General features: G+C 38.8%; 1 protein-coding gene across 1 annotated transcript in view; it reads right to left on the bottom strand.

The window, feature by feature from the left end:
* LOC124556456 (protein purity of essence) overlaps positions 1 to 15447 on the bottom strand; it is a 443522-nt gene extending 428075 nt beyond the window's left edge. The window contains exon 1 of the mRNA XM_047130407.1: positions 15184 to 15447. Within this exon, the coding sequence (XP_046986363.1) occupies positions 15184 to 15302 (119 nt within the window). The 5' untranslated portion in view covers positions 15303 to 15447. The remainder of the gene's footprint in view (positions 1 to 15183) is intronic.
* Positions 15448 to 24241: the final 8794 nt, after the last annotated feature.

Consider the following 24241-nt stretch of genomic DNA (forward strand, 5'->3'; position numbering starts at 1 on the left):
TCCGTAACGCTTTCGCGATTACTAAATGATCCTGTAATGAAGCGCGCTGCTCTCCGTTGGATCTTCTCTATATCTTCTATCAACCCTATCTGGTACGGATCCCACACTGCTGAGCAGTATTCAAGCAGTGGGCGAACAAGCGTACTGTAACCTACTTCCTTTGTTTTCGGATTGCATTTCCTTAGGAGTCTTCCAATGAATCTCAGTCTGGCATCTGCTTTACCGACGATCAACATTATATGATCATTCCATTTTAAATCACTCCTAATGCGCACTCCCAGATAATTTATGGTATTAACTGCTTCCAGTTGCTGACCTCCTATATTGTAGCTAAATGATAAGGGATCTTTCTTTCTGTGTATTCGCAGCACATTACACTTGTCTACATTCAGATTCAATTGCCATTCCCTGCACTATGCGTCAATTCGCTGCAGATCCTCCTGCATTTCAGTACAATTTTCCATTGTTACAACCTCTCGATACACCACAGCATCATCCGCAAAAAGCCTCAGTGAACTTCCGATGTCATCCACAAGGTCATTTATGTATATTGTGAATAGCAACGGTCCTATGACACTCCCCTGCGGCACACCTGAAATCACTCTTACTTCAGAAGACTTCTCTCCATTGAGAATGACATGCTGCGTCCTGTTATCTAGGAACTCCTCAATCCAATCACACAATTGGTCTGAACAACTCAGCTAAATCATCCTGAATATGTACTAGCTAAGTTAATATCATATTTAATTCTTGTACTCTACCATATATGCTACTCTATTTGTTTATGAATAAAAAATATGCATGGCTTTCCCAGTATCTGTTGCATAACATTCTGACATAGATAAAAGGGCTAATTCAGGAGAATATGCAATCACAATACGTATTTTTGTGTATAAACCTAGCCACCAATTTCTGCCATCTCTATATTTCATACCAACTGGTGTTTTGGGCATAATGTGTGCACGTATTTTTTTTATTTTCATTAATAGTTCTTTAAAGAAAATTGTACTTTTATTGTGCAAAAATATTTTTTATTGCTGAAACTGCCCTGCCTTTATGTAAAATGTTTTGCTGTATAATTAACATTTTGTGGTTATCCACCCCATACCTCCGTTGAAACAATACAAGATTTCTGGACACACACACACACACACACACACACACACACACACACACACACACACACACACACACACACCTGGTGAGTTCTATAAAACCATTTTTGGTTATCATTATCATCTAATAGCACAGCTATTGCTTCCAAAAGAGGATATGTTACGAGACAATATGACCCCACCCACTAGGCTATTAATGTGCAAAGTGAATTTGATGAGCACGAAGATACAATAGAACATCCCTCTCTGACTTTTATAATGCAAATTGAATACTGTTGTACCACTGTGGTTCATACTGAAAAATAGTTTAGCAGAAAATTTTCTACGGGCAGAACGTATAAAATCCCAATGACTACCATTCAGATGTATATATGTCAATCATCAAAACTTAAGAAGTTTTAGAGACCAAAGCTGGTGCCATACCATATTCTATGAAAGAAAAATATTTGAAATCCCTGTAACAATATGGGTCATACTGTTGCATACATCGGCGTTCGTGAATGGTGAGATAGAATAAGTATTTAATATAGTAACTGAAAGGTGATGAAGCAAATACAACTTAATTCCCATAGTCAAAGAAAAAGTCACAATATTGTCTCAGAACATACTCAATGTTGCTCCCATTCATCAAATACTAAAAAGATTATTCTGATAGTGAATATTCTCAGTGCCATACCAACAATGGAATGAGTAAAGAGGACTATTCACTCTATAGATTTGATGTTCAGCAGTTGATACGTGTGTAAGTCAGATTTCAAAACTTTTGATGTTTAACAGAAAAATGAAATATATAAAAACTGGGTCTAAAATTGGCTTCACTGGTATGAAGGTAGCCACTACAGGCATAAGGTAATAGCAGCCAGCTCAAATAGCTTCGAATGACTTTATGAAATAGCTCTGTATAAGTAAGACATTAGTTGACAAACAGATAGGAAAAGAATATTTAGGGAATAAACGTGAGAAAGGGAGGTATTAACAAAGAACACAATGAACAGATGGATAAGGCACAGTAAAACCACAAATTTAAAACAATATGCATGGCATGGACTGATAAATACAGTACAATACAATAAATGAAGCATTGATGTTGGATAACACAAAAAGGCCACACAAAAATTTCTTGTATAGGTGTATATATATGTCTAGGATATTCTCTGTATGTGGAAAGATTCCACTAGACAACTTCATAAGATCTTGGACAATAAGAATCAATAGCAACTAGCAAAGAGGTCAATGTGGAATTAGTAAGTTTCAGTATTAATTTCCTGGATATCAGCTTACAGATAGAAAACAGCAACCACAAATTTGAAATTTAGAGGAAATGATGTCTTCACTAACACATTCCCACCTTCCTCTCAACATCCTACAAACATGCAGCATTCCACGACATGATCCACTGTCTCCTTTCTATCCCCACTATATAAGAAGACTGCGAGCAGGAACTCAATACAATGAGAACAATAGGCACAAATAATGAATTTGATTCCACCATTACTGAGAAAATTCTCAAGAAAAACAGAAGAAGCAAACCAGACCGCTACTGTACCCAGTGAACACCAGAGATCAAAAATGAATTGGTGCAATTTACCTTTTATAGGTGAAACTTCAAACAGGACAAGCAAAGTTTTAAAAGAAAAGAATTTTCCTCTACTTTTCTAAGTCCCAGAGACAGTAGGTAGTTGTGTCTACATTTCAAAAGATAAACAAACAGACACCATGAAACAAAGGAAGGGATTTGTAAGATCATTTGCTGAGAGTGGCAGCATTGCTATTTTGGACAGACAGGGAGGTCAATCTGCTCAGAGAATACCACAGAATTTTGCAATTAAAGAAGACAGATTCATCCATTGCCAAACACTGCATGAATTAAAATCACAGATACACAATCTATAGATACAGAAGTCCTATACATAGGACAGGGTGAAAAACTAACTCAGTTAGATATTTCAGAAATTAAGAAACATGCATGTATCCCCACATTTATTGCCGAATGAACAAACTCAGTTCAATTACTAGGCCCTTCTAGACAATACTGCAACCCCTACACCGAAGAACCTTGGTGCCCTCATTCACATAAATTCCATTCCTGTGCATAACTGTACTCCTAAGTATGGTTAACCATAGTTATCATCAGTGCTGTCCTAATGAATTTTGTAAATTCATAAATAATTTTGTCAAAATTGTCAACAGAGGTAACTTTTACTGTTTAAGTAAAAAATCAATAGTTTAAAAATTAGACATGTTTCTCTTTGCTCGGTTCTCATCTTTGAGATCAGTTACTTATTAGAAAATGGGTTTACAACCCAAAACCTAGGTTGCACTGTAATGATAAAGTTTGTGAAACAAGGATAAAAAAGTGTTTCATTTAAGTTAATACATATGAGAACAGAGTAATGTGGAAAGTGTATCTAACATAAATTGAAGAGAATGTGTGGGAAAAGTTTTCAACACCTAGAGGATACAGCTAATCTACTGCCTACACTAAACTTGTCCATCCTCTTCTGGATTATTGCTGTGTAGTATAGGATCGTTACCAGATAGGACTGATGGACATCAAAAAAGTTCAGAGAAGTGCAGCTTGTTTTGTATAGGGAAGAAAGTGTCATGGGGAAATACGGAAGTGTCCGATCCCGCCCGTCTGCTTTGACCCATGATATCACAAACATGGCAGAAACGACCATAAACCATGATTCCAATATGGTGCATATAAAGTCGTTACGTACACATTATGAGGACGAAAATACATCGAAAAACAAACACGCACACATTCCACAAAAAGCCTAATGACACTAACGGGACAAGTGCGGGAAATAGGGGGTTTTTGGGTGGGGACAAACTAAATATAAACAAAGTTAGACACCCGCCCCCATACAAACCCACGCAAAACGACGATAAAAAGACATCACAAAACACAATATCATCTGGAATCGGACACTTCCCTTGACCTACATAGCTCCACAGCAGCTCCCAATCCCATAAATTGGGATAGAGCACTTCCCTTGACCTGTTATCCTTATGACATCTCCACATACAGCCGTCCCTGGTCTGAGACGCCGGAACTTTAAGTAAGCCTCATTTCTTCACGACATACTGAACACTTCACGACTTCATCCAAAAATCCGAATAGTTGAAGAAATTTTATTAGAGACAACGCACTGTCCCCAATCATAGCCGACAACCGAAAACTGTTGACCCTGTCAGTCATATCCATACCTACCAAAGACATAAAAAAAGCAATTTACCAAAATTCACACACGACGCCACACTCGCAAACTAAACCAAAAACATCACCTAACACACCACCAGAGAGCACCACCGATCGCATCAAAATGACACCTACAAACAAGCCACTCTCACAAACTAAATTCCGCACCGTCGTGACGTGACACACCACAACAGCCTTACGTCACGGGTCAAAGCCGGCGTGTGGGATCGGACGCTTCTGTCGACCCTGTCATGGCTGTGATACGCAAGTTGGGGACAGCAATTATTAAAACATAGACATTTTCTTGAATCAATATTTTTTCATGAAATTTCAGGCACTAACTTCTCCTTCAAATGCGGGAAGAATCAGAGCTTGAACTTAACCTTGCGGCGTACAGAGTTCACTAAAGTTGACAGCAGTTGATGGTCACTTCATTGGTGTTATCAGGCAGTCCTGACAGTGCAAATGCACATAGCCCACTGCAGTGAGTACTCCCCAGGTTTTGTGTTCTGTGTGCATTTGCAGTGTCATGATTGACTGGAAATGCCAAAGAAGGGACCATTAAAAGCTGTCCACTGCAGTGGAAATATTGCATCATAGGGTTAAATGTGAATTGCAGAGTAGTCCTGTAGATGTAGGAAGAGAAAGATAAGGAAGGAATCTGTGATTTTCTTGTAGAAATCATCCCAGCTTCAGATGCAAATAATTCGGGTATACAATGAGAATCTTAAAACAAACTGCTCTAATAGGTATTTAAAGGAACTGTTTCTAAAAAAAAAAAAAAAAAAACACACACACACACACACACACACACACACACACAGAGAGAGAGACAGAGAGAGAGAGAGAGAGAGAGAGAGAGAGGGGGGGGGGGGGAGAGAGAGAGAGAGAGAGAGAGAGAGAGAGAGAGAGAGAGAGAGAGAGATTAAAAAAGTTAAGTAAAGGACTTGCAAATTAAGCATAATGGTATGGTGAGAATGTGGAATGTGTGACAATGAAGTAACAAATGTGACAAACATACAGCAAGGTAAGGCTTACAATAAGGTGTAAAGTTGGTTCTCTTGTACAACACAGTGTTTCTACCATCAAGAAGTAGTAGCGCTTGTGAAAGTTACACAGCTAAATCTGCCCTTGGGGTTTCCCAGCCATTTCATGCTAAACAACTTTAATCACTTTTACCTGCAAGAAATCTTTGATAATGTATGGGATAATAACTGCAGAGAAAATTTACTGATCATAGTGGGAGACAGTAGGTGAAAACAACGCACCACAGGTACACTACACTGAAAGGTAAAAATGTCTAGTAAAGACAGTCAGACACAGCTAAAATAATCTGAAGATTCCAAGATGATTTTTGTTCAGAAAACTTAAGTGCCTGATAAACGGAACAGTATGTGAAATATTCATGCTATTTATGAGCATACAGCATATCCATCCCATATACTATTGGGGACAACAACAAACATACAATGAAGTTAATCAGTCCCTAAGTTCAGAGCATATGATGGGCACATAGAGACTCACGTTTCTGAGCAAGACATATCCCAGTACATGCATCAAATACAATGAATCTGACATAATGAAGATCTGAAACTTACGACTGTGTCATTCAAAGTTGGATTGTGATATGGCACACACATTAGAACTATGCGATGGATATTACAAAAACTGAGTGTTGTCTGGAACAAAAACTTTAAGCCCAATGAGTTTTTTTCGTTTCCTGCAAATACTGAATTTGTACTAACAAGTCTCCAACAGACAAAGCACCCTCCAAAAACATTGACTGCTGTGCAGCGCCACGTTGTTATTCCACAGACTGCAACAGACAGCAGACAAACAACTTACATGCCGCTCAAACCTGTGTTTCATGTGTTCTCTGCTTATTTATTATGGTGTGATATCTTTAACATGTTATACACTTTTGATAAATCACAATGGAAGCTAACAGAAACTTTAAAATATATATCATTTCAAGCAGCACCTAAGTTGGTTGTCTATAGTGTATGTGTACGTACACACACACACAGGTGTATATATAGGACACGATTATGGTAATACATCCTGAGCAGAGAGAGAACATGAGAACCACTCTATTTGACACAAATGTAAAATTCAAAAAGGGGAGTGGAAAAAAGAGATTGCGAAGAAGAAGAAAAATTCTGGACAATGATATGTTTCTCTGAAAATCTGAGTTCAGCAAAGAACGTTATAAAAAGGAATGTTTTATAAAAATAAACTCAAAAGATTAAGACGAGATCCACGAAAGATTCAGGTCAACAGCAGCGCCTGATTCCACCCGGCAGCTTTTGTGGTGTGTGACGTCACGGAGTTTAGTTTGTGAGTGTGGGGCATTTATAGGGGTCGTTTTGTTGCGGTTGGTGGTGCCCTCTGGTGGTGTGTTTATGGGTTGCATGTTATGTGGTGTATTGGGTTCATTTTCGTGTTACTGCTTGACCCGTGAGGTATTGTTTTTGACTGTGCTTCGACAGGAATTAGTTTCAGTGAGTTAACAATTTAGTTTTTGTTGTTTCTAAGTTATAGAAGTGCTGTTTGCTGTATATCTGACCTAGAGTACAGCACCGGAACTTTTTTTGTGGTAAGTAGTCGTTCTTTTCAGTGTATTTCTTGCGTGTTATGATGGTTGGTGGGGTACTTCTGAGTTGTTTGGTTGGTGGTATCGGTGATTTGCCTTTGTGAGTTGCTGTTGACCTTTACAGGTGAAGTGTTCGATTCCAATGTGCGGCTGTAGCTATGGATGTTTTGATATTGTGAGCTGCTGTTGACCTATACAGGTCAAGGGAAGTGTTCATTCCAGTTTTGTTTGTTTTTGTGGTACCAATAGTTGTGGCAGTGGTGTAATTTTTGGAGTTTTATAATGTGGTATCAACAACTGCGGTTGAGCTATATAGGTGAAGGGAAGTGACCGATTCAAGAGGGTATTGTGTGTAGTGGAATTTGGGAATTTTGTGTTGTCGTTTTATTTTGTTGTTTTGTGTCATTTGGTATGGTGATGTGTGTTTATATTTAGTTTGTCCCCACCCAAAAACCCCCAATTTCCCACGCTTGTCCTGTCAGTTTGACTATATTTTTGGAGGAAGATGTGTGTGATGGTTTTTTGATCTATTTTTGTGTTTGTTGTCATGTTCACGCAATGACATCATAGGTGTGATATTGGAGTAGTTGTGAATGGTCGTTTCAACCCTACTGGTGACATCGTGGGTCAAAGTAGACAGGTGGAATCGGACTCTTTTGTATTTCCAAAGATTCTGCACTACAGGTAAAAAGAACAGGCAAGATACATTGATTTTAAGTTTGATTAAAAATAAAAAGATATCTAGGACAACTAGTGAAACTAAGCCTTGTCGGAACTGTAGCTTTTCATACATTTAACATCTAAAATGCAACAAGAATAACACTGCAGTCTATAAATTATTATCCCAAAGAGTTCGGTAAGTTATTGAGAGTTGTTTAAAACCAGTTTTAAAGGAGTTAAAAGCTGTTTCTCTTATTGTAGAAGATAATACAGGGAAAAACAGCTAACAGACCACATAAAGTAGCAATGGAAATATGGAAAATGGTCTGATCTCACTGGGACCAGTTTCCTTCAAAGTCATCACATTATTCCCAAGTCAAATCTCAAAGGATATATTTTGACAGTCTTGGCCTTAGTGTTGTGAAATTATTCAAATTATTCCAAAATCACGTTCTCTGTGAAACTAATACAGTGTTCCAGATGAAGTATAAAACTTTTAGATAGAATACCTTGTATTCATTTTGAAACATATTGTAATTTGTAATACCTTCAATTTTTGTCAGGAATGCGAATTTAAATTACATGTCAGCACAAGTATAGAAGTATATGAAGGACACAAAATAAATGTTGTGCAGTACAATAATCTACAGGAAAAGTATGTGTGGTCGCCCAAACTTTACAAAATTAAGTGCAAAACTTGCCCTTGTCTAAAATGAGCATTACTGCACAATTCTACAAGAGGCCACTGTGGCGGTATGTATTTAACGTTCCCTGTCACACTGACCAATCAAGTAAATTATATTGTCTTCTAGAAGGTGCAGCAGAAAACCTTCAAAATTGTTTTTTCCCTTTCCATATCATTTAATAAGTAGTAAACTCCAACATCCAGACAATATATGATTATGATAAGATTTTGTACTTGGCTTTCAGAATCAAAAATCATAACCATACAACGTTTCCACTTAGGTGACACTCATTCAGTCAATAGGACCTTAACTTCAGCCTGCATGGAAAAAATTCTAAGAGATACTGAAAACATTGAGAATATGAACTAATATATTACAGTTCTACTGAGCTGCAGAAAGAAATTCTCTGGAGTGGTAGAAGGAACGAACATCATTGAGAACTGGGCATCAGCTTTATTGCCACACTAAGACAAGAAAGCCAAAGGAAAGACAATTTGAAACACAAAAATATGGTATTGAGAGAGAGAGAGAGAGAGAGAGAGAGAGAGAGAGAGAGAGAGAGTGAGAGAGAGAGCGCAAGCTGTGTTGTATGTGATATGATGTTCTCTACATGATGCTGCAGTTCATGAGACAGCAAGCACAATCTGTCAGCCATGCAAAGACACAGTCATTGCAGTTAAACAATTATGAAGTGTTTGTTGTGGAGAGTTAAATGTCCACCGTCACTGATGTCTATATGAGGAGACGGGCTGTACATTTCGCCCGAAGAGGGAAGACCCTCATATGCCTCTGTAATAATGCAGCAAAATGCGCTAGAAGTTTACACTGATTAACATATTAGATTTACAACTTCTGCAAAGTGTCTTAAGGCCCAAGAACACCATCTCTTAGTACTGATGATTAGTTTGTGTTATGGACATTCTTCTGAAGTGTAGCTCCATTTTTAAACACAATCACGGACTTGTGAACCAAATCTGTCCCTTTTAATGCTATTTACATTACACAGTTACACATAAAACAAAATTTTGACAAAGTATTAAAAAAAAAAAGGCACCCCAAACACAAAACTTCACTATCAAATCTCTGGGCACTACCTACTGACTGTACAGTTCATGTTTCTTTCTGAAACATGGTTTTAGTCTAGCAGAAAAACAATCACACTCAAAAGTTCAGAATTACTATTACTCCATAAGCAACACTTACAAAACAGTTAACTCATTCCTGATTCCAAAAACTAGCACCATAAGTAAAGAAAGTAAGTTAAGAGTAAAGTCTTAAATAGTCACAAAAGAAAGAATGTATTTCATTCAGTTTTAAAGTTCCTATCATTAATTTTCTATGAGGATTTCATAAATGTTGCTAGAACTATAAAAGAACGGACATTATGTCCAACAGCAGACACAAATATATGTAGAGAACTGAACGTTTGAGTTTAAGACCCTATGAACAATGAGGTAACTAAAATACATGCTCAGATGGCAAAGGATGGGGTGGGGGGGGGGGGGGGGGGGGGGGGGGAAGAAATGACCATGTCCTTTTCAATAGAACCATCTCAGCCTTTTCCTTACGCAGTTTGGAGAAACCATCGAAAATCTAAATGTGGATGCCAGACAATAATTTGCACCAAAAGCCAGTCCTGTGTCTTACCACTGCAATATCTCATTGTGGTTTGAGTATGAAAACAAATACAAAATGCACTACAGCTGTATTTCCGAAGTGCCAAGAAAGATATATCAATTAAAAAAGCTAGCACATGGCAAAAAGTAATCCATGCTATTAACTATCAATATCTTAACAGAAATAATCAACTGAAACTACTTGCTTCATATGATCAAACTGTACAGAATGATAAATGTCTGTAAAAATACAAAACTAAGCAATAACTCACTTCACTAAGATCAACAACTCTGTAAAAGTTACATACTTTTCAATATGGCACGGACCTAAACATTAGGCTGTATTACTGGTCACACTGGTCACTGGTTGTTACCACAACCTTTATTTGGCTTTCACATTCATTGGTTTCGTCAACTCATTATCAGTTTGTCACTTCCCAACGTAACTTGAACGTCGGGCTGTGCTACAGATCAGTCCATCACCACAACCAAGATTTCAGGGAGAGGGAGGAGGGCCACTATCACACTTTAATCCACAGTTGTTCTACAGTTTTAGATAATAAACCACAATAAGCACAAGTTTTCCAGAAAATGTGATTTAAATAAGACTTAACAACACTGTGGTATACAATTACTGGTAAGCTCATTACAGAAGTTAATTTAGCAAAAATTAGCAGTGTTAAACTCAGAAAGGACCCATATTGTTCATGGTAAACAGTCTCCTGCATCACTGAAAAACGAACTAGTCAATTCAAAAGCCTCTCACGATTAGTCCCCCCCCCCACCCCCCCCCCCCCCCCCGTCTGATGAAAGATATCAGTATGACAGCAAAAACATCTTCCAACCTACCGTATCAGTTGATAACATTGGTAAACATGAAACCTGACTTGCCTGTCTTAAAAGGGTCCTAGTAATTTAGGAAAACCATATATAAATTAAAGCAAGGTCCTCAGCTCCTCATAAACGTAATCCTGCTGTCTCAATTTCACTTTAACATTACACAAAAGAATCATTACAAAAAAATGAGCACAACAGCAATACAACATGCGAGTTAGTCTACCATTTTGGGTCACAAATGATGACGATGATGATTATTTGGGTTGAGGGAGTGCTCAACATCGTCATCAGCACCCTGATGAAAAGTCAGCATGCAAATCTCATGGGTGGGCACAAAGGCTGTACCCACATGCAGAGAAGTTTATAACATACTACAGTCTGCCACCCTTCCCTACCAATTTAGGGACGAGGCCTGACAGTTCACAAAATTTCGCCACTTTCGTAACACTGGTACCTGTGAGGATAGTGGGCAGATCTCCAGTGAGACAAAGGACTGCCCTAATATTATAGAGATGACACATAGCCACAATATGCTGAACTGAAAGTGGCACATCACAAACTTCACAGAGTGGTGGAACCTCCCGCCGGAGGAGGAAGTAATGTGTGATAGGGCTACGCCTAATGCACAGTCTGGTAAGCAAAACCTCCTTCCGGCAGCAAAGCTGACATGTATTCCACCAAGACTTTGTGGTCAATTTGAGCAACCTCAGTTTGTTGTCTGTCACCTGCAACCATTCAGTCTCCCACTGACGCATGATGCATCTGTCAGAAAATAAGATGATGGCGTGCAGTGGGATGGGACAGCGATGGACAGCGCTATCACAACATGCTTCCTTGGCAGCTTTGTCAGCCTTGTCGTTACCCTGGATCCCAATGTGGCCAGGTACCCAGCAAAAGCTCACATCCTTGCCACGGTGTTGGAGCCGCCATAAGGAGTCATGGATGAGCTGAATCAGCAGGTCTACTGGATACATCTGGTGAAGTGCTTGAGTGCACTAAGAGTCTGAACAGACAAGAAAATTCGTACGCTGATGCCTTTGAACCCTCCCCAGTGTGGCTCACAAAAAGAGAGTAAACGCAAATACTCTCTGTAATATGAGATACAGATAAAGAAAATCCCTCCTTGACTGGAAGGTTGGTTTTAACATCACAGTGCAGTCCTATGGAAGTCGTGTGCCTTTGCTTTTCTCTGACTTTTGAACTGATGTACACAGCAAGTTACAGGGAGACCTACAGTTGGAAGTTAATTCATAATCATGGTGCGATATGAAATTTATTACATACACCTCTCATTTCCAAAGGGCAAAGAAATGATAAGTGACAGATAAAAGCCTAGGACCAACAGATAACTGATTCGATGAAATCTGAATTTGCAATCTGACTAACGCACTAAACCACCAAACCATGCACAGTATACGAGTGGCAGTGAGAAACACTAAATACTAACTGTTAACACAAATGGGGCAACAAATCTTCAAGTAAGAGACTGTAGTATCACAACAGCAAACTAATCTCCCAAAAGACACAAAATATGTAGCACAAATATTAAATCAAAAGAAAGACTTCAGAAGTAGGCCTACAACACGAATCACAGACTAAGAAAGAGATTATCACAACTACAATTACTGTCACATTTCTATTCTAAACAGCAGTTATTCTACTAGTTTAATGAGGAATGGGCATATAGACATTATATAACTTTAGAAAATGATCATTTTCACTTATGGCTGCCAACAAATTAGGGTGGGTTGAATCTACTGATACCCAACTTCAGCTCTGACCCAAGACAATGATGTGGCATGTGTCCTCATGTGCAAAATAATAAGTAAAACAGCACACTGACAATATTTATTTTGCTTCTATTTCATTTTTTTGAATGCATGTTGTGGTGACTGGCAGATGTGTAATGTAGTCCAAAGCACAGATTAGTTTAAAAGGTGAACTTTGGCTGTGAGACGACACAGCCAATGAAAGTGATATCATGACAGTAACTACAGTTCTTCTCACAACACATTTGATTTCAATGAGTGGTTTACATCCACCATTTTTTTACACCATGGGTAAAAGAGGGGCGGTACTCATAGGTTCAATATTTCCACAAATTTTACTGGTTGCACCAATTTGAACTGTCATTAATAGGCAAACGCAATGGGTGCCATAGCACACTGATAATGATACAAGTAAACTACATGCGCCAAATCCTAATAAATGATTCCAAAGAAACGACTCTCAGAATCAACCCAATGCCTGAATTTTGTCACTAACACACCACTGTGGCAGTTGCATAACAAATACTTTGTAATATTGCCATTGTATGCAATAGCACTCATTATGTATGCCTGATAACGGCAATTACTTGTAACCAATAAACTGTCTTGGCAGGCAGAACCAGAAAGAACTATGTTCAAAAGAAATTATTCTGTTTTCATTTCATTTCTGCTCACAATGTTCAATTCACAGCTAACAATAAGGTGTCAAATTAACAATTAAATGTTGGGACTTCTTACAACAGGATCAAAGTTTGCACAATGATCTAACCAAATGCTTTTCTCAGTTCTTACCTTAACAGAGGGAACAGGCTCCCAGAAAAGAAAGATTAGATTTTAATATTGCACCACTTATTAGGTAATTACAGATGGAGCACAAGCACATATTGGACTAGGGCAATGGAAGAAACTAACAATGTACTTCACAAACGAACCATTCCAAAAGTCACAGTGATTTACTCACAATACAGGCAATACAAAGTACAACCGAGCGAGGTGGCGCAGTGGTTAGGCACTGGACTCGCATTCGGGAGGACAACGGTTCAATCCCGCGTCCGGCCATCCTGATTTAGGTTTTCCGTGATTTCCCTAAATCACTCCAGGCAAATGCCGGGATGGTTCCTCTGAAAGGGCACGGCCGATTTCCTTCCCCATCCTTCCCTAATCCGACGAGACCGATGACCACGCTGTCTGGTCTCCTTCCCCAAACCAACCAACCAACAAAGCAGAATGGTTGATCAAGGAGTTGAGTGTCCACTCCTCCCATAAAAGGCCACAATATCAAACACTGTGACTGCTCAGATCAGGGCTACTCAACCTTGTCTTAATAGAAGAGTCAATTGTGGTACCCAAACATGTGATACAGAATGTTCACGACACTACTGTACTTTCTCATGAAGTCACAATGATCTGCTGTTGTGCATATATTCCATGAACAGGGTCCTAAACACAAGAAGTCGTTAAGACTCCCAAATGTAAGTTGCACAGCCAAAACATTTTTTACAACCATATATATGATAAAAGTAGCAACTGCTAATTACTATTTGCAGTTAAATCCATCATGATACAAGGAACGAAAACTGGGGTTTAACATCCCATTGACAACAACTGAGGGACCGATGACCATGTAGTTTGGCTCTCAAAAATCGAACCGACCAACCAACAACAACTGATATGAAATGTATTACAGACAGCAAAGTAAAATTTGAAACAAACTGAAAAAGTTTCTCATTGACAACTCCTACATAGAAGAATTTCTATTACTGCAATGAGAAAAGGGTGGTAGACAGGGATTACTAACTCACATCCAACTCGTTCCACATTATTACAATTTATCATACACAACATGATCCATGCAACACAAAAAAACTAACAAAGTATGGTGCTACTATTATACATAATTTATGAAGCCTGCATGAAGTAATACAATAAAATATATTGACTCTCCCACTTGCCTATGGAAAAACATGAAGACATAGCTACATACATTTACCTTACCATTGTTAGCTCCAAAACGACCATACAAAATTAACTTTTATTCCCATTCTATTTCTCTAAGATTCAAAACACGCGAAATAACACTTCCATGAATTGACCGCACCCGGGTTGAGAAATGTTCTTTGGGGGAAAGGGGCACTTTCCTCTTCACTGGATCTATAACTTTCCTTCCGAAAACATAGTTAAATAGTTATTAGTTCAGGTTTAATACTTGGATGGTAAAAAGCAGAACAAGCGCGAGCATTTTTGACAACATCTACATGTAGACATTACGCGTCATACATGAAAGTCCGGCACTTTTAATTTTTAAGGAGTGAAAAATGATTTGAATGGCATTTATTTTAGCTGGGTGGTCCTACAGAATGGTCGCCAGTTACATGCAAAGATGGGAATCGATAACAATCAACGTACAATTTACACAATGTGCAACTACTGCGAGTACTGCATTTTAACATAAGATATGTTCTATATGCTAACAAATGTTTGCAACGATACAACCCAGAAATTATAGTATGATGTTACTTCGTTCTGTAGTGTCACATATATCGGACGTAGCATTAATACAGAGCACAAAAATGTTTAAAGTCTTTCCATTTACCTGACAAACTACGCGCACAAACAATTATCGGTACTAGGCAACTTGTTATTCATCTTGACAACATACACAACAGATGAACACGACATCAAAAATAAATATAAAGCCATACCTTTTTTTAATATGTTTTGTAAGTTCGACTACGTCATTTTTGTTTGGGTGTTCCCTTAAATCCAGAACGGTTTTCCTCATCCCTGGAAAATCAAAGCCGCCGCCGCTCTTTGATGCCATGGTCTCTCCTGAATCAAATGAAACTTTGTAATGAATCTTGCGAACTCTTTACTTTCCTTCCATACTGCATCACATCAAACTTTCACATCAACGTATTAACGATTACTTTTCACCTCACATATCGCATTCTTAAACCACCATTCCCACAAAGCTTGCCGTCATCTCACTAACTGTTCATCAAAGATCTTCACCAAAGACACATCTATCAAAAACGGCAAAGATCATCCACAGTAACCAAATGCCCCTCCACAACAAATTGTACGTTTCCAAAAACTGTGAGCGAAAATGTGATGTTTTATATCAATATACAAATACAATGTAAGAAACATTAATCTCTAATGCACTCGACTTCATAGAAGGATATTCACTGTAACAAATACAAGAATAATTTGTGTTTAATGTAAAAATAAATACAATCCACCAATGGGACTGTATAACATGCTGCTACGTACCCCGTAAGATATTGGATTATTTACTTAAATCAGTAGACACCACTCAAATGTAAACAAAATGTCACAAAGTAAAAGCTGATTCAGACTAGAGCGTTATTTCAGTACACGCCTCGTCAACTTCATGGTGTATTCACACTGGACGTCACGTTATATTACGCCATATCACGTCACATAGTTTGCTTAGCCCAGTACCACAAGGTGTAATTATGTTATGAATTACCATGCGTAATTCAAAACTCGAATTATATTATCGGATTTGAGGAACTAACAACAATGAAATTTATTAATGGCTAAGACAAACGTCATAGCGGATATTCTCGATCAGTATTGCATAACAAAAAATGCCCGCCGGCCGTGGTGGCCGAGCGGTTCTAGGTGCTACAGTCCGCTAAGGTCGCAGGTTCGAACCTGCCTCGGGCATGGATGTGTGTGATGGCCTTAGGTTAGTTAGGTTTAAGTAGTTCCAAGTTCTAGGGGACTGATGACCTCAGATGTTAAGCTTCATAGTGCTCAGAGCCATCTGAACCATTTGAACCTAATTTGAATTTGCAAGCCATAGTGTGCGATAAGTACACTTAATTTAAAAAGTCTCCTGATTTAGTGTCTAAATAATCAATATATTGCACACAGCAGACGTTAATTGACAGTGAATACTTCTCAGTGAATAGTTGTTCTGCCATTAAATGTGTTACCTATTATTCACAATACACACCAATGTCAAAATTAAAGCCATAATTATTGAGCAGTAGTATTTCAGAAAAAAAATACTTTACTAGAGATTCACCAACAGACAATTTCATATTGATCATACGTAAGTCTCAAAATCTATGTTGAAAACAAGTACAATGATAATCATAAAAAAGAACTTCTCTCAGAAGGACCCAGCCAGTCCACTGCAAATTGTGAGGGTATGTTGTACACTATCAGCTATGTCAATGATTACTACCGCAGAGTTGGCTCTGTACTTGGCATTCATGAGAGGGAAATGACGTTGGGAGCACTGGTTGGTATAAGAGGTCCCCAAACAGCCATGGCGATCAGTACAACAGTGGGCTGTATCACCAGAGCATCACCTGAATGTGCACTATGCCCAGGCAACGTGTACAGCAGCAGGTTGACCATCTAGATAAGTTTGAGAGCATCCGCACTTTGGGGCTGTGGAAGGCTGGGTGGTCTTATCATTTTACTGTGCCCCTCACCAACCATACAAACACCACCACATGCAAAGAGATCCACTGGCAATGGCAGCGGCAATTCGTGGACTGTCCTGTCTTGTACATAACACACCATATGTGTTAGTGTCATTGGCAGGCGGTTACATGATGTAGGGCTCATCAAATGCCGACCATTTTGATTCCTGCCACTGTCAACAACACACCACTGTGCCCGACTCACTCGGTGTGAGCAGCTATGGACATGAGGCACTGCAGATCGTCAGTGGGTCATCTTTAATGACGATTCCTGTTTCTACCTTGGGAACAATGACAATCAGGTCTGCGTCTCTATGCACAGAGCAGAGCATAGTGAAGAGTGGTTTATGGTCTCTCATCATACGTCTGGTCAGCCTGGTGTGATGGTGTGTCAAGCAGTATTCTATGGTGCTTGTACATCATTACTATACTTAATGGGGTCTGTGACAGCCACATGGTACTGGAGGAGGTCATACAACCATTGGCTCTACTATTCATAAACATATGCACCTATGCTCTATTTCAACAGGACAACATTTGTCCTCATACTGCTGCCATCTATCGAGCATGCTTTGCAGATGTGGATAACCAGCCATAGCCAGGAACTGAACACTCAGGTGCAAGCAGCATGGGATGAAATACCAGAGGATTACATCTGAATCCTGAACAACTCCATGCTGTGATCTCTGGATGCTTCTATCCACAAGAATGGGGACCGGATGCCATGCTAACATGTACATTTTGTGGCCATATAACACTATAAATACTCGCCCTTAAAAGTTGAAACTGTAATCAATTTGTATACAGGGTGGTAAACTGATCGTGACCGTGCCAAATATCTCACGAAATAAGCGTCAAACGAAAAAACTACAAAGCACGAAACTTGTCGAGCTTGAAGGGGGAAACCAGATGGCGCTATGATTGGCCTGCTAGATGGCGCTACCATAGGTCAAACGGCTACCAACTGCATTTCTTTTTAATAGGAGCCACCATTTTTTTATTACGTATTCGTGTAGTACGTAAAGAAATATGAATGTTTTAGTTGGATCCCTTTTTTTCGCTTTGTGACAGATTGCGCTGTAATAGGCACAAACGTATAAGTACGTGGTATCACGTAACATTCCTCCAATGCGGACGGTATTGGCTTCGTGATACATTACCCGTGTTAAAATGGACCGTTTACCAATTGCGGAAAAGGTCGATATCGTGTTGGTGTATGACTATTGTGATCAAAATGCCCAACGGGCGTGTGCTATGTGTGCTGCTCGGTATCCTGGACGACATCATCCAAGTGTCCGGCCCGTTCGCCGGATAGTTATGTTATTTAAGGAAACAGGAAGTGTTCAACCATATGTGAATCGTCAACCACGACTTGCAACAAATGATTATGCACAAGTAAGTGCTTTAGCTGCTGTCGCGGCTAATCCGCACATCAGTAGCAGACAAATTGCGCGAGAATCGGGAATCTCAAAAACGACGGTGTTGAGAATGCTACATCAACATCGATTGCACCCGTACCATATTTCTATGCACCAGGAATTGCATGGCGACGACTTTGAATGTCGTGTACAGTTCTGCCACTGGGCACGAGAGAAATTACGTGACGATGACAGATTTTTTGCACGCATTCTATTTCACCAACAGAGGTAACGTAAACCGGCATAATATGCACTATTGGACAACGGAAAATCCACGATGGCTGCGACAAGTGGAACATCAGCAACCTTGGCGGGTTAACGTATGGTGCGGCATTATGGGAGGAAGGATAATTGGCCCCTATTTTATCGATGGCAATCTAAATGGTGCAATGTATGCTGATTTCATACATAATGTTCTATCGATGTTACTACAAGATATTTCACTGCATAACAGAATGGTGATGTACTTCCAACATGATGGATGTCCGGCACACAGCCCGTGAGCGGTTGAAGCGGTATTGAATAGCATATTTCATGACAGGTGGATTGGTCATCAAAGCACCATACCATGGCCAGCACGTTCATCGGATCTGACGTCCACGGATTTCTTTCTGTGGGGAAAGTTGAAGGATATTTGCTATCGTGATCCACCGACAACGCCTAACAATATGCGTCAGCGCATTGTCAATGCATGTGCCAACATTACGGAAGGCGAACTAGTCTGTCGTTACACGTATTGCCAAATGCATTGAGGTTGACGGACATCATTGTGAGCGTTTTTTGCATTAATGTGGTATTTACAAGGTAATCACGCTGTAACAGCATGTGTTCTCAGAAATGATAAGTTCACGAAGGTACATGTATCACATTGGAACAACCGAAATAAAATGTTCAAACGTACGTACGTTCTGTATCTTAATTTAAAAATCCTACCTTTTATCAACTGTTTGTCTAAAATTGTGAGCCATATGTTTGTGACTATTACAGCGCCATCTATCACAAAGTGAAAAAAGTGGTCCAACTAAAACATTTCTATTTCTTTACGTACTACACGAACATGCAATTCAAAATGATAGTTCCTATTTTAAAAAACGCAGTTGATATCCGTTGGACCTATGGCAACGCCATCTAGCAGGCCAACCATACCGCCATCTGGTTTCCCCCTTCAAGCTAGACAAGTTTCGTTCTTTGTAGTTTTTTCGTTTGACGCTTATTTCGTGAGATATTTGGCCCGGTCACAATCAATGGACCACCCTGTATGTGGTATCATCTACCTGCTCGCTAACGGTGTCTATAATCCATCTTGTTCTTCTGGATGCAACTATTTTATGACAATCAATTTATATCATGGAGATACACACTCACTTCAGGGACGTAACAGTCAGTGACATAAGTTGCTTACAGTGGAGATGCCATACTGAATTTAATGATTGTATCACCTTGTCACACCGTTTGATGACATGCCTGGCTACTCTCAGTGTTACTGAGCATGATTTGATAAATGGCTGTACATCATCCCTGGTATTTGAACATCACCTATGCAGTTGCAGGCCATCATAACCTTAGCTATTTGTCGTCACTTTAACCACTTGTCTCTGACCCCTCCCCCACACTCAACACTTTATGACTAATGACCTTCAAAATGGTTCAGATGGCTCTGAGCACTATGGGACTTAGAACTACTTAAACCTAACTAACCTAAGGACTCCACACACATCCATGCCCAAGGCAGGATTCGAACCTGCAACCGTGGCGGTCCTGCGGTTCCAGACTGTAGCGCCTAGAACCGCACGGCCACCGCGGCCAGCCACTAATGACCTTTACTGCATGCCATTATCATGAGCCACTGTCCCACCTGTCACTGCATTCATAATCACTCTCTGTATTTGATGAAATCTTTTCCCCGATAGTCAGCTACTGTCATTGCCTGACATCAGCACTGACAACTTTTACCCCTGTTGTTATGTGAATCGTTCACAAATGCACCAGCCATACTGGCATCGTATGCAGTACTGTCATCATCATCAGCTTAAATACTGGAACTAATAGTACTGCCAGTACTATCTCCAACTCCATCACAAGCTCTGCTGACATCACCATCATCAATGTTATCGCCACTCTTCTCAGCCAGTCTCTCACCCCATACACGCCTATCTGCTTTCTGAACTTGACCTTAATCCATGAAATCTGAAAAGTTCCAGATCACACTTAGGCCTATCCATAAAATCCTTAAAATCATTCACGGCAATGATCGTGCCCAGATGAAGTTATTAGATTGTTGTCCTCCACATGCAACTACTCCAGTAACTTCCTGCATTTGGATCCATGTCAAGCTCCCTTGTCTCGAATGCCAATCCAACTCATTTATCTCCTCTGCTTTCCAAACAGCCTCTGAACTAGGCAATTCCAGTCTCCGTGTTCTAGAAAGTTAATCCAAAGATCAAAGCAAAGGAAGTAGTGTGGGAAATAAATACCAGCCCTTACCTGGAGATCCACATTGCTGTTTTATTCTCAAAAACTATAGTCTATCCTAATGTTTCACTTGTTTACTGTATGTACTTCACCCTTCCCACCTATTAACACAAGAGCAAACTCAAACATCCTCTAACAAAATCAAAAATCCATCATTGCTATCTGACCAGTCAACACCCAAATCCATCCCAAACACACCTTTTGCCTCCCTCTCCTCCCCTCCCCCCATCCTTCATACAGGAGAAGAAGTTGTCAAGTTTATCACTACAGTGCTTAAAAACATTAAAGCTTTCCAGCATCCTTACACACTTCAAGAAATTTCCCAACCCATCCAATTTGTCTTCATCTCTACCCAAGAGCCACCTATAATATCAGCTAGGTGCACTCCATCTTGAACTGCCAATCCACCTCACTTTAATAGTCCCAATCCCACATCCTACTCTCCCAGCCCCAATGACATGGTGTGATGAACATTTTCCCTGTGTCATTCCTAGACATCCCTGGATGGAATGCACAAAGCTTATCTCCAATATCTTTTTCTTATCCATCCCATTCAACAGGGGTTCCAACAGCAACACCCTCTCCGTTCTTTCCATTCCCCTATACATACAAATTCACCTACAGCAAACGTCTGTGTCACTCTTATCTCATTCAAAATTTCTATGCCATATCTACCAGTAGCCTTCCCAATATCATCCAGATACATCATGAAATAACACACTCTATCAACATTTTATCAAACATTTCATTTTCACTTTACTTTATGTTTTTTAAAGAAAACTCTATGTTGGCAGTTGTTGTAACTTACAACAGAAGCATCATATTTTGGACCACTGTCATCCCATCATTTTTTTTTTAAAAAAAAAGCTCTATAACTTTCATGTAGTTCACTTTAATTAGTTAGGGAAGGAGTAATTGGCTAAAAGCATATTGGAATGTCTGTCAATGAAATGAGCTGAAGATAGTAAAATTATGAAGTTGTTTCAGATGTAAAGTACAGAGATGACAGAAGAACAGCAACTAAAACTACATGTGTTGAGGAAACCAGATAAGTGACAAACATCAGGAAAAAAGCAACACATTACCAGATAATGACAAAAACCAAAATACAAAATCTTCAGAAGAATGTGTCAAAATATACAGTGCCTCATGAACAAAGTGTTAGATTTAGAAGTAGCTTTAAATAATTTTGCTGATGTACCATGTATTTGAGTATCTGCACACTGGTCCAAGGGTAATGAAATAAGTCTTATAAATATAAGAAAATTTAAATTAACGACTCATTACTGCCACAGTGTATGTAAAAATGCTGGCATATGCGTATATACAAGAGTAGGATCACAGTTTAAAGCAAAAACAGGAGTGAGTCATCAAAATACTGAAAAACATTTTGAATCATGTCCCATAGAGATAAAAACTGAGGAGAAGAGTTAAAAGCTAATTGTCATATCTACATACAGATCACCAATGGATGATGAAAACACATTTTTTTTAAAATCTGGAGATAGTGTTAAGCACTTTATACAATAATGAAATGAAATTATTTTTATGTGAGGATTTTAATACTAACATGATAACTGAAAGTGAAGAAAAGAGACAGCTTCTGAGTGTCCTAAACAGCTTTCTCATGAAACCACTCCTCAAGGACTCCTGTAGAACAACAGTTTTCGTCTTCCCTTTTAGATAATATCTTCACAAATATAGAAAATGGCGTCACTGAGGCACTGTAACAAAATATAAGTGGGAATATAAAAGGCACTTCTGCACAGGAAAGGTAAATGCTTTTATTCAGATGTTAGCAAAGGATACCTGGGAAAATATATTTTCAAAAACAACAACAAAGGACGCATATGATGTTTTCCTTAGTATTTTCATGTCCCTATTTGAGATGAGTTATAGAAAAAGTTTATAAAAATCAGTGCTATGCAAGGAAAAGCAGCCAGTGGATATCATCTGCTACCAGAGTATCTGGTCAAACTAAGAAATCTCAGTCAAATCAAAAAGGACAACCAAGATAAACACTTTGCAGACTTTGTTAATACGTGTAAGAATGTTTATAGGAAGTTGATTAAAAAAGGTAAGACAGTGCACAACGACAGGAATTTCAGGGATAGCATACACATCAAAAGCAATATGGAATGTAGTGAAAAAAGAAATAAACAAAAATGTTAAATGTCAAGATGATCACATTGTGTTACACAAAAGTCTTTCTCTAATTATTTAGTTAGTTAGTTAGCTGGTTGAGTGTTCCATTGATCAATCGCATGGTACGGAAGCTGTTATGGTATAGATGGAGTTGTCAAGGAGATATGACTTCAGTTTAGATTTGAAGCTGTTATTGCTGTCTGTCAGACATTTTATTCCATCTGGTAATTTCTCAAAAAATTTTATAGCATCATATTTTACCCCTTTCTGTGCCAGAGACAGGTTGAGTAAAGGATAGTGTAAGTCTTTCTTTTTTCTGGTATTATAATCATGAATGTCACTGTTGTTTTTGAACTGACCCATGTTGTTGAGAACAAATTTCATAAGTGAGTAAATGTACTGTGAGGCTGTTGTAAGAATTCCCAATCTTTTAAAAAGATGCTTACAAGATGTGTGACTATGAATGCACACATCATTCTAAGCACTTTCTTTTGAGGTGTGAATAATTTTTGTCTAAGTGTTGAGTTACCCCAAAATATTATTCGGTATGACATCAGAGAGAGAAAGTATGCAAAGAATGTTAGCGTACTAATTTCTATATCCTCAAAATTGGTAATTATTCTGATTGCAAAAGTTGCTGAACCTAGTCGCTTTAGAAGATCCAAAATATGAATTTTCCGATTAAGATTCTCATCTATATGTACACCCAAAAACTTATTATCCTCTACCCTGTCTACTGACTTCTGTTGATGTGTTATATTTATTGAAGAAACTGTACTTTTTGCAGCAGAAATTTTGATGTACTGTTTTTTTTTCTTTTTTTTTTCTTTCAAAGTTTAGAGCAAGCCCATTTGCAGAAAACCAATTAATGACTTTTCCAAAGACCTTATTTGTATCGTTTTCAATTGGAGTATCTTTTACTGGATTAATAATGATGCTTGTATCATCAGCAAACAGTGTCAGTTCAGCTTCTTATTTCAGATAAGAAGGGAGGTCGTTCACATATATCAAGAACAGAATGGGACCCATGATTGAACCCTGTGGAACACCTAATGTAATTTCACCCCAGTTAGATGAAGTGACAAACATCTTTAAATTACTTGACCCATATAAAGAAACTTTTTGTTTCCTGTTCTGTAGGTATGATTTAAACCACCCATGCTATTCCATTTATACTATAGAATTGTAATTTCTCTAACATAATGTCATGGTTTACACACTCAAATGCTTTAGACAAGTCAAAGAAAATTCCTATTGGTGAC

The sequence above is a fragment of the Schistocerca americana genome, chromosome X (genome assembly GCF_021461395.2).
Source record: "Schistocerca americana isolate TAMUIC-IGC-003095 chromosome X, iqSchAmer2.1, whole genome shotgun sequence".
NCBI classification, from domain to species: domain Eukaryota; kingdom Metazoa; phylum Arthropoda; class Insecta; order Orthoptera; family Acrididae; genus Schistocerca; species Schistocerca americana.